A 14,349-nucleotide genomic window follows, 5' to 3' on the forward strand; every position below is an offset into this window, starting at 1 on the left:
ATAGAACGCCCTGAACGGAGTTCCGGAACCTTTTTTGGATGGAACCTTGTAGGGTAGGCAAGGCGGGTGTATGACGTGTGTGAGTTCCGGCACCTTTTTTTTTTTTTTTTTTTAGGAAAAAAATAACAAAACGAAATTGAGGGATCTTAGGACGCTACCACCAATGTATTTTGCGAACTGTTCTTAGGGCGGCCATTCTGTAAGAATGCCTACAGCTCGTTCTCAAGATATATCCACCAATCCAAAAGTTTGGTGAATCATCCTATTTCCTGTTCCTATAACTCCAACACATTTCTACTCACCAATATATTCTGTCTTATTTCCAAGTTCACTTGCATTTTTATTATCCATAATATGTACTAATTAAATGCTTACATTTTATTATGCATTTTCTCCCAAGTGCATTTTGATACACACACACACACACATACTGACAGACAGACAGACATGAGAAAAAAGAGGCAGATTTGAATCAAGAAAAGTATCAGAACATATTTGGGAACTGAAGACGTAAGACAAATCCTTTTAATTTCTTTCCTTAATTCCGTCCGATTTATTTATAGAAAGAAAATAAACCATTCGGCCTAAGAATAAACCAATCTGATTTCCAAACAACACATTTCAAACTTAATAAAGAAAGCTGCATTCCCACTATAATTCAGATTGTGCTGTTCCTATTAACTCTAGCAACAAATTATGTAGTTTAATCTCCCTCTGAACCAATGAATTTTGGGGTCTGCTATTTCATGAATACATTTCTCTCATTCACGAGGTGCATCATACTTTATCCTTGAAGACACCTGCCTCAATGTAGATGAAAATAGCTTTTCATAGAAAAAGACAGCCCCTAATTGATCTATGTTCTCTGAAGTACTTCACCCAAATTGGAACCGATTGGTGAAAGTTATTTTTTTCCTCACTTATTTGGTTTTGCTGGAGGGGAGGGGAGGAAGGACCTGTAGCTCAGGGATGGAAAAACTCATTGCAGAAATGCAACACACATACAAGACAGTGCCATGGAAAAGAGTTTTAGGCTTCAGGACTGGCAAAAAACAGGCTTTGAATGGATTTCCAGAAAGTATTGCAGACTGCAGGAACCATTTGAGATTCAGACAGCACAGACTCATCCCCAACAGCCTGTGCCTGTTTTCAACACAGGGCAGAAAACATCCCAGAGCCAAGAAGGTTCCACCCACATTTGCACTACTCAGGTGACCCTGAGGACACAGGTAAACCTCCAAATGGCCTCAATGACTCTCTAAAGCAGTGGTTCTCAACTTTTTAATGCCATGACCCCCCAACCAGTCATAAGTTGAGGACTACCCAACTGGTCATAAGTCGAGGACTACCCAACTGGTCATAAGTCGAGGACTACCCAACCGGTCGTAAGTCGAGGACTACCCAACCGGTCGTAAGTCAAGGACTTTCCCTGCCCGGGAATGCCGCACATGCGTGGTGCCGCCCCCTGTGCTGGCCGAGGCATAGCTGGCAAGCGACAGAGACGGAGCAGGCCGACCGCCGGCTGGGCCACCAGCTGGCCCAGCCCAAGGGAGGTAAGGCACCCGCCGGGCCCCACGTGCGCCAGCAACCCTCCTTGCGCCCACTGGCCTCCCACTTCCCACCCCTGGCCCTCTTTTACTTACATTTTCCGTAGTTGCTGAGCAGGGAGGGGTGGAAATTTCCAGACATCTTGCAGCACTGTTTGCAGAATGGGACTTTTGGCGGGCTCAGCAGGGCAGAGACAGCCTGGACAATTCCTATTGGCTTTTGAAAGCCAATAGAATTAGACTCTATTCAAGAGAGTCTAATTCTTTTGGCTTTCAAAAGCTAATAGAATAAAAGGGAGTAGCACAGTTAAGGAAAAAGGGGAAAAAATGGCAGACTGCGTTGTTTGGCGACCCCCATGAAATGGTCGTTCGACCCCAAATGGGGTCCCGACCCACAGGTTGAGAACCACTGATCTAACACTTCTATATCAGATCATGAATGATTTCATTCCTCAATAAAAGTGTTAATATTGTTTGTTCTTTTCGGTATGGTCTCCTAGGAGACATTAATAATCTCATTACTTATTGCCAAAAGGTAGTAAAAAGAAGGTAACTTCTGCAATCAGATGAATTACACTTGCAATTGGAAAATATGTAAAAATTTTCTTTAATTTTGTTGAAGTTAATATTAATTGAAGCATCAAAGGATGCTTCAGTGGATAAGAGATTAAGTCAGGTTTTTGTATTAGAAAATAAGCATTATCCTTATCCTCAAACCCAAATCACTTCATCTACAGTTTATTTGCTGTCTCATCTGAATCACAGTCTTAGAACAGTCTAGGGTCAGAAATCAAAAACTTCAGTTTGGTTTCAGAAAAATGGCGGACTGCGTTGTTTGGCGACCCCTGTGAAATGGTCGTTCGACCCCAAATGGGGTCGTGACCCACAAGTTGAGAACTGCTGCTCTAAAGGAATGCAAATGACCAGCTGTCTGCAAGCAACATAAATCTTTCCACTCCCTACCATCTGGTCAGAGCTGAAGAAGCTTCTTGGATAAGAAACACAAAGAGAAAGAAAGGCAAAAAAAAGTCCAGTTGCCTCCTGAAAAAAGCACCTTTGGGATAACGATACCTGGATGACTGAGAACCTCCATAGACATAAACTGCAGATGGTGGCCAACGGACCGATGTACATACTTCCTAAATCTCAACTATGCATTTTGTGGAGATACCTGCCCTGCAAGTTAATTGGTTGATCTGAATTTCTGTTGAGAGGTGGGTAGAAGGCAAGGCACATTCACACAACGTTAACCTTGTCAGAAGATAAATGCAACAGCTATGCAACTGTCCCCCAACAACAAATGCATACGTTCCTTGATGTACAATGACACCAAGCTTAAGCTATTTATTTATTTATTTATTTATGAGACTTATATACTGCTTTAAGTGCAAGCACTCTCTAAGCGGTGTACACCAGTAAGCAATGTATATAAATATTTACATTGCCCCCAACAATCTGGGTCCTCATTTTACCTACCCCGGAAGGATGGAAGGCTGAGTCAACCTTGAGCCGGTGAGATTTGAAGCGCTGACCTGCTGAACACAGTCAGCTAAAGTGGCCTGCAGTACTGCACTCTAACTGCTGCGCCACCTCGGCTCTTTTTGCAGCACTTTTTTGCAGCACTTTTTTTTGGTTATTGTCGCAATCACTGGAACAAAAGAGGAACTCAGTTGTGAGTTGTTTAGGGATTTATATGCTATCCACCAAATCCTGAATTGTTAACTGACAGCCAATCCAAGTATATGTGTGTACGCGTATAGTCTACCATCACAGTTTGTACAGCTGAAACTTCAAAACATAGAATACCTTATAGCATTACAGCAATCTGATCATGAACATTGAAGACATCACAATGGCTGTGATATAGTTACATACTTATTTTTTTCAGGGACATAGTCCCTTGTACAACAAGTACACTCTTAATTATCAGAAATCAGGATAGCTCATTATTAAGTCTTTGTCTTTTCAAGCTTCAGTTTCAGTCAACTGATCCAATGCATTCAAGCACTAGATAAAAGCAAGCTGGGCCTTTCCTGGTTCAGATGTAAAAATGAAATAGACATGGGTTTATCAGCATACAATTAACACAATACCTGAAAACTACCCTGTAGCCACTCTCACAGGCTTCTTATAAATCAGAAGAAGGCAGCCTTTTTGCAAATAGACACTGAAAGTGTTTTGAAAACTCATTTTCAGATACCAGAGAAGATATAATTCAGATGCACTGGAATCACTGGAGGAATCAGAGATGAAACCTGCTTTTCAGTCTTATAAAAAAACAACAACCAGAAATGCCATTAAATGTTAGTGATAGGAGAGAGGGAGCATGATAGCGATAGGAGCTTGAGAAATCTCATGAAGAGCTTCTTGATGGACTGGAGAAGGCAAACCCCATTTGCTATCCTGTCACAAAGGGATGTAAACTGTATTTGTGGCTGATAAACTCAGTTGGGGGAAAGAAACAGATAGGAGGTTTCACTTGTGGAATGGGAAAATGAAAATAGAAGCTGGCAATGATATAAGGTAAAGCTGGAGGAAGAGAAAGGAAACAAAATAGAAAATACGGCTAGCAAGCAAATAAGGAATTAAATAATCTTGGACTGCTTAAGGCAGTGATGGCGAACCTTTTAGAGACCGAGTGCCCAAACTGCAACCCAAAACCCACTTATGCATCGTTGGGTGCCGGGTGGATGTGGCCCATTGGCTGAGTGTGGCCCATTGGGGGTGGCCCATTGGGTGGACATGGCTGCGGTGGTAACAGCAGACTTGGTGGGACTAAAAAGTTCAATCAATCAATTCCAACTTTGCAAGATCTTTTTTTTCCCGCGAGAAGTTGAAATTGACTGATTGATTGAACTTTTTTTTTTTGCACACGGCAGTGGAGGCCTAAAGCGAAAAGGTTTTATAAAACCCAGCTGAAGGCTTAGGACTGGGGTGACGGCATGTGTGCCCACAGAGAGGGCTCTGAGTGCCGCCTCTGGCACCTGTGCCATAGGTTCGCCACCACTGGCTTAAGGTATGTAAATTCCAGGAGTGTTCAAAAATAGAAAAAAAGAAATCAGCAGAGGGATTGCTATGCAAGGGGTATATCTTGAAGCAGATAGTTAAAGGGAGAATAGGAACTGAAGGTACCAGAACAGAGACTTAAGTGTTGCTGGTTATGTGAGGTTGCCAGCTAAATTTAAGTGAAGACCTTGATTAGCTTTTTGGGGAATTTAGTAACAACTTCATCTTTAGATATGCCACATTGTCATTTCAGCAGAAACTGTATTATTGCCAGTAGACAGATAATCTCTGACAGATAATATCATCATAAAGTAATTTACTGCAAACTAACTTCCTTTCATAGCAAACAGAAGAGGGAGAGAGAACTGTAGCTCAATTTATATAACTTACACTTGCTTAAATTATCAAACTTTAAAAGGCAACTGCTGAGATAAATTAGTCGTGCCAAATAAAAATTCAAGAAAGAGCTTGTATGCTGCATTTTGTTTGATAAATCTTGAAAACTCATGACAAAGTTAGAAGTTGGAAGCTGATTACCAAATTCCTAAACAGATTATGAACAGAACAGTGACACTCAATTTTGTGACACTCCACAATATCACTATACCTGGTGTGTGGAACAATCCACTAGTCAATTAACAGTATGAAACATAAATAAAATGAAAACATATATACATACAGAGAGAGAGAGAGAGAGAGAGAGAGAGATCAATCCAAATATGAAGGAAGAAATAATCTTTGCAACAATTAAACACCTGTAAAATCAATGAGAGATTTCAAGACTTTATGAACTCGGAAGACCAAAAGTATTTTCATCACATACCTGAAGGATAAGATGTAAGAAGCAAAATTAAGTTTCCTTTCAGATGGAATGCTATTAGGTTGTTGGCTATGCCATTACACAAATATAATTAAGTACAGGACTACAATGTTTTTGGTATGAGAACTGGACACACTGGAGAGCATCATATTAGGAACTCATAGTTTCCTAGTTACTAACTCGATGCTGTATCCACTGGACTAGATCAAACTGATCACAGAACTGGATAAGGACAAATGTTGTTCCTATCTTCAAAAATCTTCACAAATGGTGCTGGTGGTGGTGGGGAGAGATGACTCAGGTATTTAAAGACTATCCAACTTGACTTTGGTATTGGGTAAAATTGTGGAACAGATTATTAAGCAGTTTGTCAGCATTTAGAAATGAATGCATTGCTTAGAAGGACAAAAGCCTTCTAACATAGACTTCTTAGAAATAGGTCATTCTAAACCAACTTCTTTTTCTGACAGTGATCAGTTCCGTTGACTAAGAAATACGGTGAACACAACAGTGTTCCTTAAATTCAGCAAAACATTTTCAAAGTTTCCCATAAGTTTCTAATATATATATATTAAAAAACCCCAGCTAAATATGATAGATAGATAGATAGATAGATAGATAGATAGATAGATAGATAGATAGATAATTACAGAACCCTTGACCTCTTCCAAATCCTAATATCTAGATTACAATTGGAGCTATCCTGCCATACTTCTCCTTGGCTGATCATATAACCTTCTGGAAAAAGACCACCCCCACCCCCAATTTTTTGTTCCTTTACCTCACGAAGAGTGTATATGAAATATTTGTATAAAATATACACAAACATTTCGCACAAATATATGTATGCTGAAATTAACATCAATATATTACTCCTCTAAGATCAAAGAATACTCATTACAGTATTTTGAATGAGTTGTTTCCTCATAAATAAATGTTTGACCCAAGGAAAAAATTAACTAGATAAGGGGGGGGGAAGCCCAAATAGAAACAATTACAGAGTCTATTCTAGTTCTAACCAAATCTAGGCTTATTGAATTTTCATTTAAGTTGTTAATTCCATCAGTCTTCTATGAGGTTTATTATAATTCATGCAATCCTTATCTATACTTCATGTTCTCCTGTAATCTCAAAGGGAAATTGGCAAATTGCAACAGTGACCAGATCCATTCTTTCTTCAAAATTGGAAGAAGCAATTGGCTGGTGTTCTTTAATTACTAAATAAAAATTGTAGGGGTGGTCTGGATGGAGACAATTCATTCCAGCTATATATTTAATCAATATCCCATGAAGTCTGCACTAAAAAACTTTCCTCCTGGAAATGTTGAATACTTTAGTATCCATATTAGTAGAAGACAGAACAATCTTCCAACTCAAGAGAAAGAATGCCTCTCTCAAGTCTGTAGATCTTATTGTGCTGCCTATATTACACAGCACTCAGGCTGAGCAGCTTCCTTACAAATAAGCTGTCTATTCCAGCTAATCCAGTGTGAGGGGAAAATCCTCCATGTTTGGCTGTTACAGAAATATATATGGAAAGGTAGCCAAGCTTTGTCCTCATGATCTCTGAAATGCTTTTAACTACTGAACGTACTGTCTTTTATTCTCCATTCATTGAACTGTGTAGTCTTTCAATAGCTGGTCTAAGCTGAACTAAAAGAAAATCAAGTCACACATTCTCAGAAATAACAAAAGTGAAATCTTCAAACTGATTTAACTGTAACATTCAGTTCATTTTTTTTTCAAAAGCAGAAAAGTGCATCAAACTTGGTTCTAAAAAAATATGGTTTGGTGCCATTCATTGTTAAAGTTTTCACTAATTTTACTTCAGCCTTAGAAAAAGAACAGAACTTCTCAATCAAACAGCAAGTGGAAATCTCAGGAACTAATTATTCTCCATAGTCAATTATCAAGAGACAAACTTCCAGAAGCAACATATAAGAATGGCTTTAATCACTTCCTCAAAGTGATTTCCAAACTCTTCTGCCTACCCAACCTCATTATTTACTATAGAGTATAATAAAAGAAAAAAAATCCTGCCAACAAGAACAATAAGCTTTTTTTAAAGCCTATTGGATGAGACAGTTGAACAACAAGGTCAATTGAAGAGCATCTATCTATCTATCAGCTGCGGTGCCCTAAAGAACCAAATTTCATTTATCAGGCCTCACACTTGTAAAACATTTCCAAGGGAAAGTGAGGGAGAGATATGACTTGGTAAAAAACGCAGGGAGAGGAAGTGTTTCTTTTCTGTGAGATATACAGTAGAGAATGTGTCCAGGCACCACAAAGCTAATTTTAATCTAGCAATAAGATACTGGTAAAAATCAAATGATTCATACCCCAACCTCCATGCTCTTCAGTGGTCACAAATAATCTGGGATGTCTTGTCTAGCAATTGATAATCCTAATTAATTAGCCAATGTGACTTTATTTTTAAGAGCCAAATCAGAAGAAACCATTAGTGAACCAGCTTGTGCAAACTGGGGAAAATGGCATGTGATTATCCTTATAGCTAAGAGAAAGCTAGTATGGTCTAATGCCTACGTTATATCTTGTTCCAAGCCACCACAAAAATCACAGTAATAAAGGTGGCAAACTATAGGAGAAAAGCAAGCACAGCTGGGAGGCAGAGTTAAAAAAGTCATCAGCCTAGAGTCATTACATTCTCACAAACAGTCTGTCCAATCCCTCTTGAATTCTATTGACCTATATCTGGCACCAATTCAGATTTGAATCTTAGATGATTAGGCCCTTGTGTATAGGCATGAGTGATAAATATACTGAACTGCAACCTGATTCTTTGCTGGTGATACAAACTTATAAAGCCAAATTACAGAAATGGTGAAAACAGGTCAGAAAAAAGCTAATTGCAAGAATTCTTCTGAGCCTCGAGTACTGTGTGTGGTTAGGAATGGGGGGGGGAGAGAAAGAAGATGCTATATACTGCCAATAGGCTGCACTAAAGATCTTATCTGCAACATATGGGTTGAATATGCCAGAAAGATCAATATGTGGACACAGGGCAACAGGCAGCCTCCATATTTCCTTTTCATGGCCTTCTGAATTTAACCATGATTGCTGAAAACTGTTGATCCAAGTTGCAGAAGTGGGAAATACATGAAAATTTTAATAGAAGCCCCATGCAGGTAGTCCTTGACTTATCACCACAACTGGAACTAGAGCTTCCACCCCTCTTTCAAAGAGGCCATCTATGTCAAAATTGAACAGCCCTCTCTCAACAGAGGGGGAGGATACAACATCATGTATCTCCAGTCTACAATACAGTCCTTTCAACAGTTCCAAGAAGGCTCCACACACATTTGCACCACTCAGGTGACCCTCAGGACACAGATAAGTCTCCAGGTAGCATTAACGACTCTCTAAAACAGGGGTGTCAAACTGCTAGCCCGTGGGCCGGACGAGTCATCCGGAAGCCCCACCCACCCCATTGCTGGCAATGGCAAAACTGTCCTGATACGTTGCGCGACGTCACGTGACATCGCCAGTTTGACATGTCTGCTCTAAAAGAATGCAAATGAACAGCTGTCTGCAAGAAGTATTAATCTTTCCATTCCCTACCATCCAATCAGAGCTGAAGAAGCTTCTTGGATGGGAAGCGAAACGTATTCAAAGAAAAAATAAGAAAGTCCAGTTGCCTCATGAAAAAAGCATCTTTGGGATAACTATGACCTGGATGACTGAGAATCTCCATAGACATCCACATGGAGAGAAGTAAGCAGTGGGGTACCACAAGGCTCCATCTTAGGCCAAGTAATTTAATATCTTTATTAATGACTTAGATGAGGGAATAGAAAGGAACTCATCAAATCTGCAGATGACACTATACTGGCAGGAATAGCCAACACCCCAGAAGACAAGCTCAGGATCCCAAAAGTTCTTGACAAACTTGAACAATGGGCCCTATCCAACAAAATGAATTTTAATGTGGAGAAAAGCAAAGTTTTACATTTAGGCAGGAAAAAAATCAAAGATATAAGTACAAATTAGGCAAGACCTGGCTCAAAAACAATAACTATGAGAGGGACCTTGAAGTCCTGGTGGATGAATATGAGGAAGCAGTGTGCAGCAGCAGACAAAAAAAAATCTAATACAATTCTGGGCTGTATAAACAGAGGCATAATTTCAAGATCACACAAAGTATTAGTACTGCTTTATAAAACCCTAGTAAGACCACACCTGGAATACTGCAACCAATTTTGGTCACCATACTAGAAAACAGATGTCGAAACTTTGGAAAAAGTTCAGAGAAGAGCAACTAAAATGATCAAAGGCTTGGAGACTAAAACATATGAAGAAGACATTCAGGACTGGGTTTGGATAATCTAAAGAATAGAAGAAATAGGGGTGACATGATAGCAGCATTCCAGTACTTGAGGGCTGCCACAGAGAAGAGGGGGGCAAATTATTCTCCAAAGCACCAGAGGGTAGGACAAGAAACAATGGTTGGAAACTGATCAAAGAGAGAAGCAACCTGGAATTAAGGAGAAAGTTCCTAACAGTGAGGACAATTAACCAGTGGAATAGCTTGCCTTCAGAAATCGTGGGCACTCTGTCACTGGAGGTTTTTAAGAACAGACTACACAGTCACTTGTCTGAAATGATATAGGTTCTCCTGCTTGAGCAAGGGGCTGGACTAGAAGACCTCCAAGGTCCCTTCTAGCTCTATTCTATTCTAAAGTATCATGATATGAGTCTAATCCCTTTTGAACATGCTCTGAGATTTTCTTTTAATTATATTACACAGTACTAAGATATTTACCTTCACATAATACTAAGAAGTTAGCCTTATTCAAGAGTTCAACTTAGTGCAAAGTTCAGCTTTATTACTAATTATGGCTACATAAATAAAGAGAATACATGCATTTCCTCTCCTCTCCTCAAAGTAAGAATACATTTTCCTTGTCTATGCACAGGAATATCAATGTGTTATGGCAATGCATAATAATCTACTTTTTGACGTATGAGCAATATAGAATCCTAGATCTTGCCCATTTTAAACTGAATAAAAAGATCATGCCTGAATATTTCAAGTATTCTAACAAATAGAATCTCATAACTATGATAATTTTTACAAGCTGATGAAGCAAACAGTTACTTAATTTAGGACTGTTATTTAATAGCATAAAAAAAGGAAATGGATCACAGTACATGCCTGAATGTCAGTGTACCATAATATTGCTTACATTAAGCTGCTCAGTCATCACCTTGAACCATGAGATGGGTGGCATATAAATTTAATAAATAAAATAAACAGCCCTCAACATATGAGCTTAATGGGTTGTGGTGGTTGTAAATCGAGTCATCATGTGATTGACCTGATTTTATGACCTTTTTCTCAGTAATTATTAAGCGAATGCAGCAGTCATTAAATTGATTCTGTGGTCATGAAACGAATGCCACAGTTGTTAAGTGAATCCATTTTTCACTATAGCTGTCAGACCTGGGAAACCAAGAATGACACATATTTTGGCAAACCCATCATAAAAGGTAGTCACATGACTACGAGATGCTGCAAATGGACACAAATGTGACTGTGTTGCCGAGCAGTGCAATCGTGTGACTGTGGGCGAGATGGGGAAAAGCTGTTGGAACTTTGAGAATTCCTTTTTTCCAGATAAGTCATAGATTTTAATGGTCGCTAAGCAACCAGGGGTAGCAACAGCAATAGCACTTAGACTTGTATACCACTTCACAGTGCTTTACAGCCCTCTCTAGGCAATTTACACAGTAAGCTTATTGCCCCCAACAATCTGGGTCCTCATTTTACCGACCTCAGAAGGATGGAAGGCTGAGTCAACCTGGAGCCGATGAGAAGCAAACTGCTAAACTGCAGGCAGATGGCAGTCAGAGAAGTAGCCTTCTGCAGCCAGTACTGCATTCTAACCCTGCCACCATGGCTCAGGTAAGTTGAGAACTATCTGTATATTGACAGTATACCTATATCACATACATATTAATACAACTTAAAATTTGCTTTCCAATTTCCAAAGCAAAAATTAGTACGTTTTAAGGAGCTAACTAGTTCCTTAAAAATATAGCTTCATAATTATACAAAGGATGTCTATGAACAAATAAAATTGTGGGTTTTTTTTACTAAATAAACTACTGAGAACAGGTTTGGGAACACAACGGTTTACACCACACACATTTAGAAAGAAAACTGCTAAGACCCACGTTATGTAGTTCTTGACACATTTTTTTAAAAATATGACTAGATGCTACCAACAGACCTCAAACTAATCCATATAATTTCTAGCTGCGGTCACATTCAATTTAAAAACAAATATTAATACATCTTTTCAGTTTTAAGGAAAAACAAATCTGAACTGCCATACCTTTGCTATTTCTTCCTGAGCAGCTACTAAATTCAAGTAAGATATATTGACCAAGTCAGGGCCATGCACAATTGTAAGCATTCGATTTTCCAGCCGTCCTCCTGCATTTCCTGTATCCAGGTGTTCGCGTAGTTTTGGATCCTGAAAGTAAAAAAGACAGCAAAATATTAAAGTTCATTTTCTGAAAATCAATTCTGAAGTAGAGCTAAAAGTTGTATTTTAAGCAACTAAATTTCCAGATGAAACCATCCTATATGGGATGCTCTCTTATTACATAGTCACAATATCGTGTATTCTAAGCTACATCCTGGGCACATATATTTCCTAGCTGTGGGATACAGGGAGCAGTATGATAGCTTGGAAAGTGTCTTTAGGTTAGAGATTCCAGGTTGCACAGAACAGTGTGAACATGCTTGTGGTAAAATTGGGCTGTTGCCCTTGTGATATGCTGGCCATAATGTGCCAAAACTGATCCTCACTACTAGAAAGAAATGATCTACCTTTTCTCTGTCTTCATCATATGAAAATCTCAGTTGCCAAAAGCCATGATGGGTCCATTATTCATGGTTACAACATGGCAGATGAAATCTTAGCATGTAAGAGGAGCATATTAAAATAAAATGAAATGAAATGAAGAAAAGGATGCTGCATATTTGCGAAACCAAGACAGAAAGGAAGGGATGTAAGAACTTTGAATAAAGCTGGCCTGATCTGAAAAAAATGCAATTCATGAGGTGGTGAGTTTAGGTTGAAGTATGGGTGAAAAGGGTCTCATATCAGAAAGTCTAAACTAATGGTATCTAGATTGTTATATAGAAGATACGTTTGGAAATAGTTTATTGTTGGAGATGGCTCATGGTACGCTCCAGCGAATGTAAATTATGAAGAATTTGCAGTGAGATTTGCTGCAGAAAATTGTGCAATATTCAGGCTGCATATGATTTAGGAGAAAAACCTATTCTGTTATTCTGTTAACTGACCTGAATGATTGCATGGTGGGAATGAGAGAAGTGAATTAAAAAAAAAAACCTGCTTTCACTAATGGAAGATTTTCCTAAATGCAATCACAGCCTGCTTTCTTAAATCCGTTATTCCCTGTCCTATACTTTTGTATTAAGTCTCTGCCTAAAACCAGGGCTTTTTTTGTTACAGAATGCCCAGAAAGGAATTCCGGCACCTTTTTGGGATGGAATCTTGTAGGGTAGGCAAGGAGGGTTGTATGACGTGTGTCAGTTCCGGCACCTTTTTTTTTTTAATAAAAAAAGCACTGCCTAAAACCAAAAGTTATTCCTTTTCCAAGATTTCCTGAGAATCTAGGAAGCAAGATTTTTTTTTAAAAGAAATAAGGGATGAGATTACAAGATTTCCAGCAACTGAATTAGTTCTTACTGATAACCAAGAAGCTCCTGGTGGTTGTTTATAATGCCATTTTCTGAATATTTATCACTCTGGGAATTTATCGTTATATCTCAAATGACAGAGAACAGGTCTTAGCTTTCTTCTGTGTGACATCATTTGAAGTGGATGAAGGGGACTATCATAATTCTTCAGTTTATTTCCCCATTAGAAATGTATAGCATCTTCTAGCAGCACCCAGATATCACTGAAAAAAATGTATCAATACTTATAATGGGCTCTGATTATTAGATAATAAAGTGGAATTATAAAGTATACACCTTTTGATGCAAATTAAAATTGGTTCTATATCTTCTTCAGCCTTATTACATTGTTGAGTAATTGTTGTGAGCAATCATTTTTCCAATATCTTCCACACTATTATCGAGCTAAGTACCCACCCACCCACATTATACCAGCACATGTGATTTTTGTTTTCCAAATGCAGTTATTTTATGCTAATTTCCAATCAATTATTTTCAATCCATGTCTCTAATCTACTAAGGTAATGAATATTAAAGACATAAACAATATTTGATTATCACATCCAATTTTGTACCATTTGCAAATCTAAATTATCAGAGCTAGCTTTAAAGTTTCTACATCCCCACTCCAGTTTGATGAGGAATTGTTGAAGAATTCTCTTTTGAATGTGATTTGAGCTGCCTCGGCGTCTTCTTCCTTTTCATGCATCCTAGCTTACATTTTAGAAGCTTCCAAATCAGAAAAACCACACAGTATTTTCTAAATGTTTACAGCATTTTTACAGTGTGATAGTTGATTTTTTTTAAAAAAAACAAGATATTGTTAGTTTCGCAAGATTTGTTCTTGGGAAATCTATGCTGATAATTCTGGTAATTGCTACATTTTTTTTCAAACTGGTTTCAGAAGGATGCTTTTATTGTTGTTTTAGAATTTTACAGACTGTTCTGTGGTTCGCTGAATCCTCTTTCTGTCCTCTTTTTGAAGATGGGGACACATTTGTCAAGAGCTAGGGAAATCAGGAGATTCAGGCAGTTCAAATGAGTGTAAAGATTTATTGCAAGCTTAATAAACTCTCTATAAAATCTGAATTACTAATGGTCAAGGGAAGTGGATGGCAATTAGAAGGCATTCAAGGTAGGCTCAGCTTAGATCTCTTTGTGGGTGCACAGGGACTCATGATTAATGATGCATTTGACTCCTCCCTCAGGCTCAGCCTGGTCATCTTCTACATTGTCCT

General features: G+C 38.6%; 1 protein-coding gene across 4 annotated transcripts in view; it reads right to left on the reverse strand.

Moving 5' to 3' along the window:
* The window catches only part of PLCB1 (phospholipase C beta 1), a 447,562-nt gene that overhangs the window by 173,051 nt on the left and 260,162 nt on the right, over window positions 1-14,349 (reverse strand). For all 4 annotated transcript variants that reach the window (XM_039359463.1, XM_039359461.1, XM_039359464.1 and 1 more), the window contains one exon: window positions 11,733-11,873. In XM_039359463.1, the coding sequence (XP_039215397.1) occupies window positions 11,733-11,873 (141 nt within the window). The remainder of the gene's footprint in view (window positions 1-11,732; window positions 11,874-14,349) is intronic.

This window comes from Crotalus tigris, unplaced genomic scaffold, assembly GCF_016545835.1.
Source record: "Crotalus tigris isolate CLP2741 ecotype Arizona unplaced genomic scaffold, ASM1654583v1 scf7180000019070.2622420, whole genome shotgun sequence".
In the NCBI taxonomy this organism is placed as follows: domain Eukaryota; kingdom Metazoa; phylum Chordata; class Lepidosauria; order Squamata; family Viperidae; genus Crotalus; species Crotalus tigris.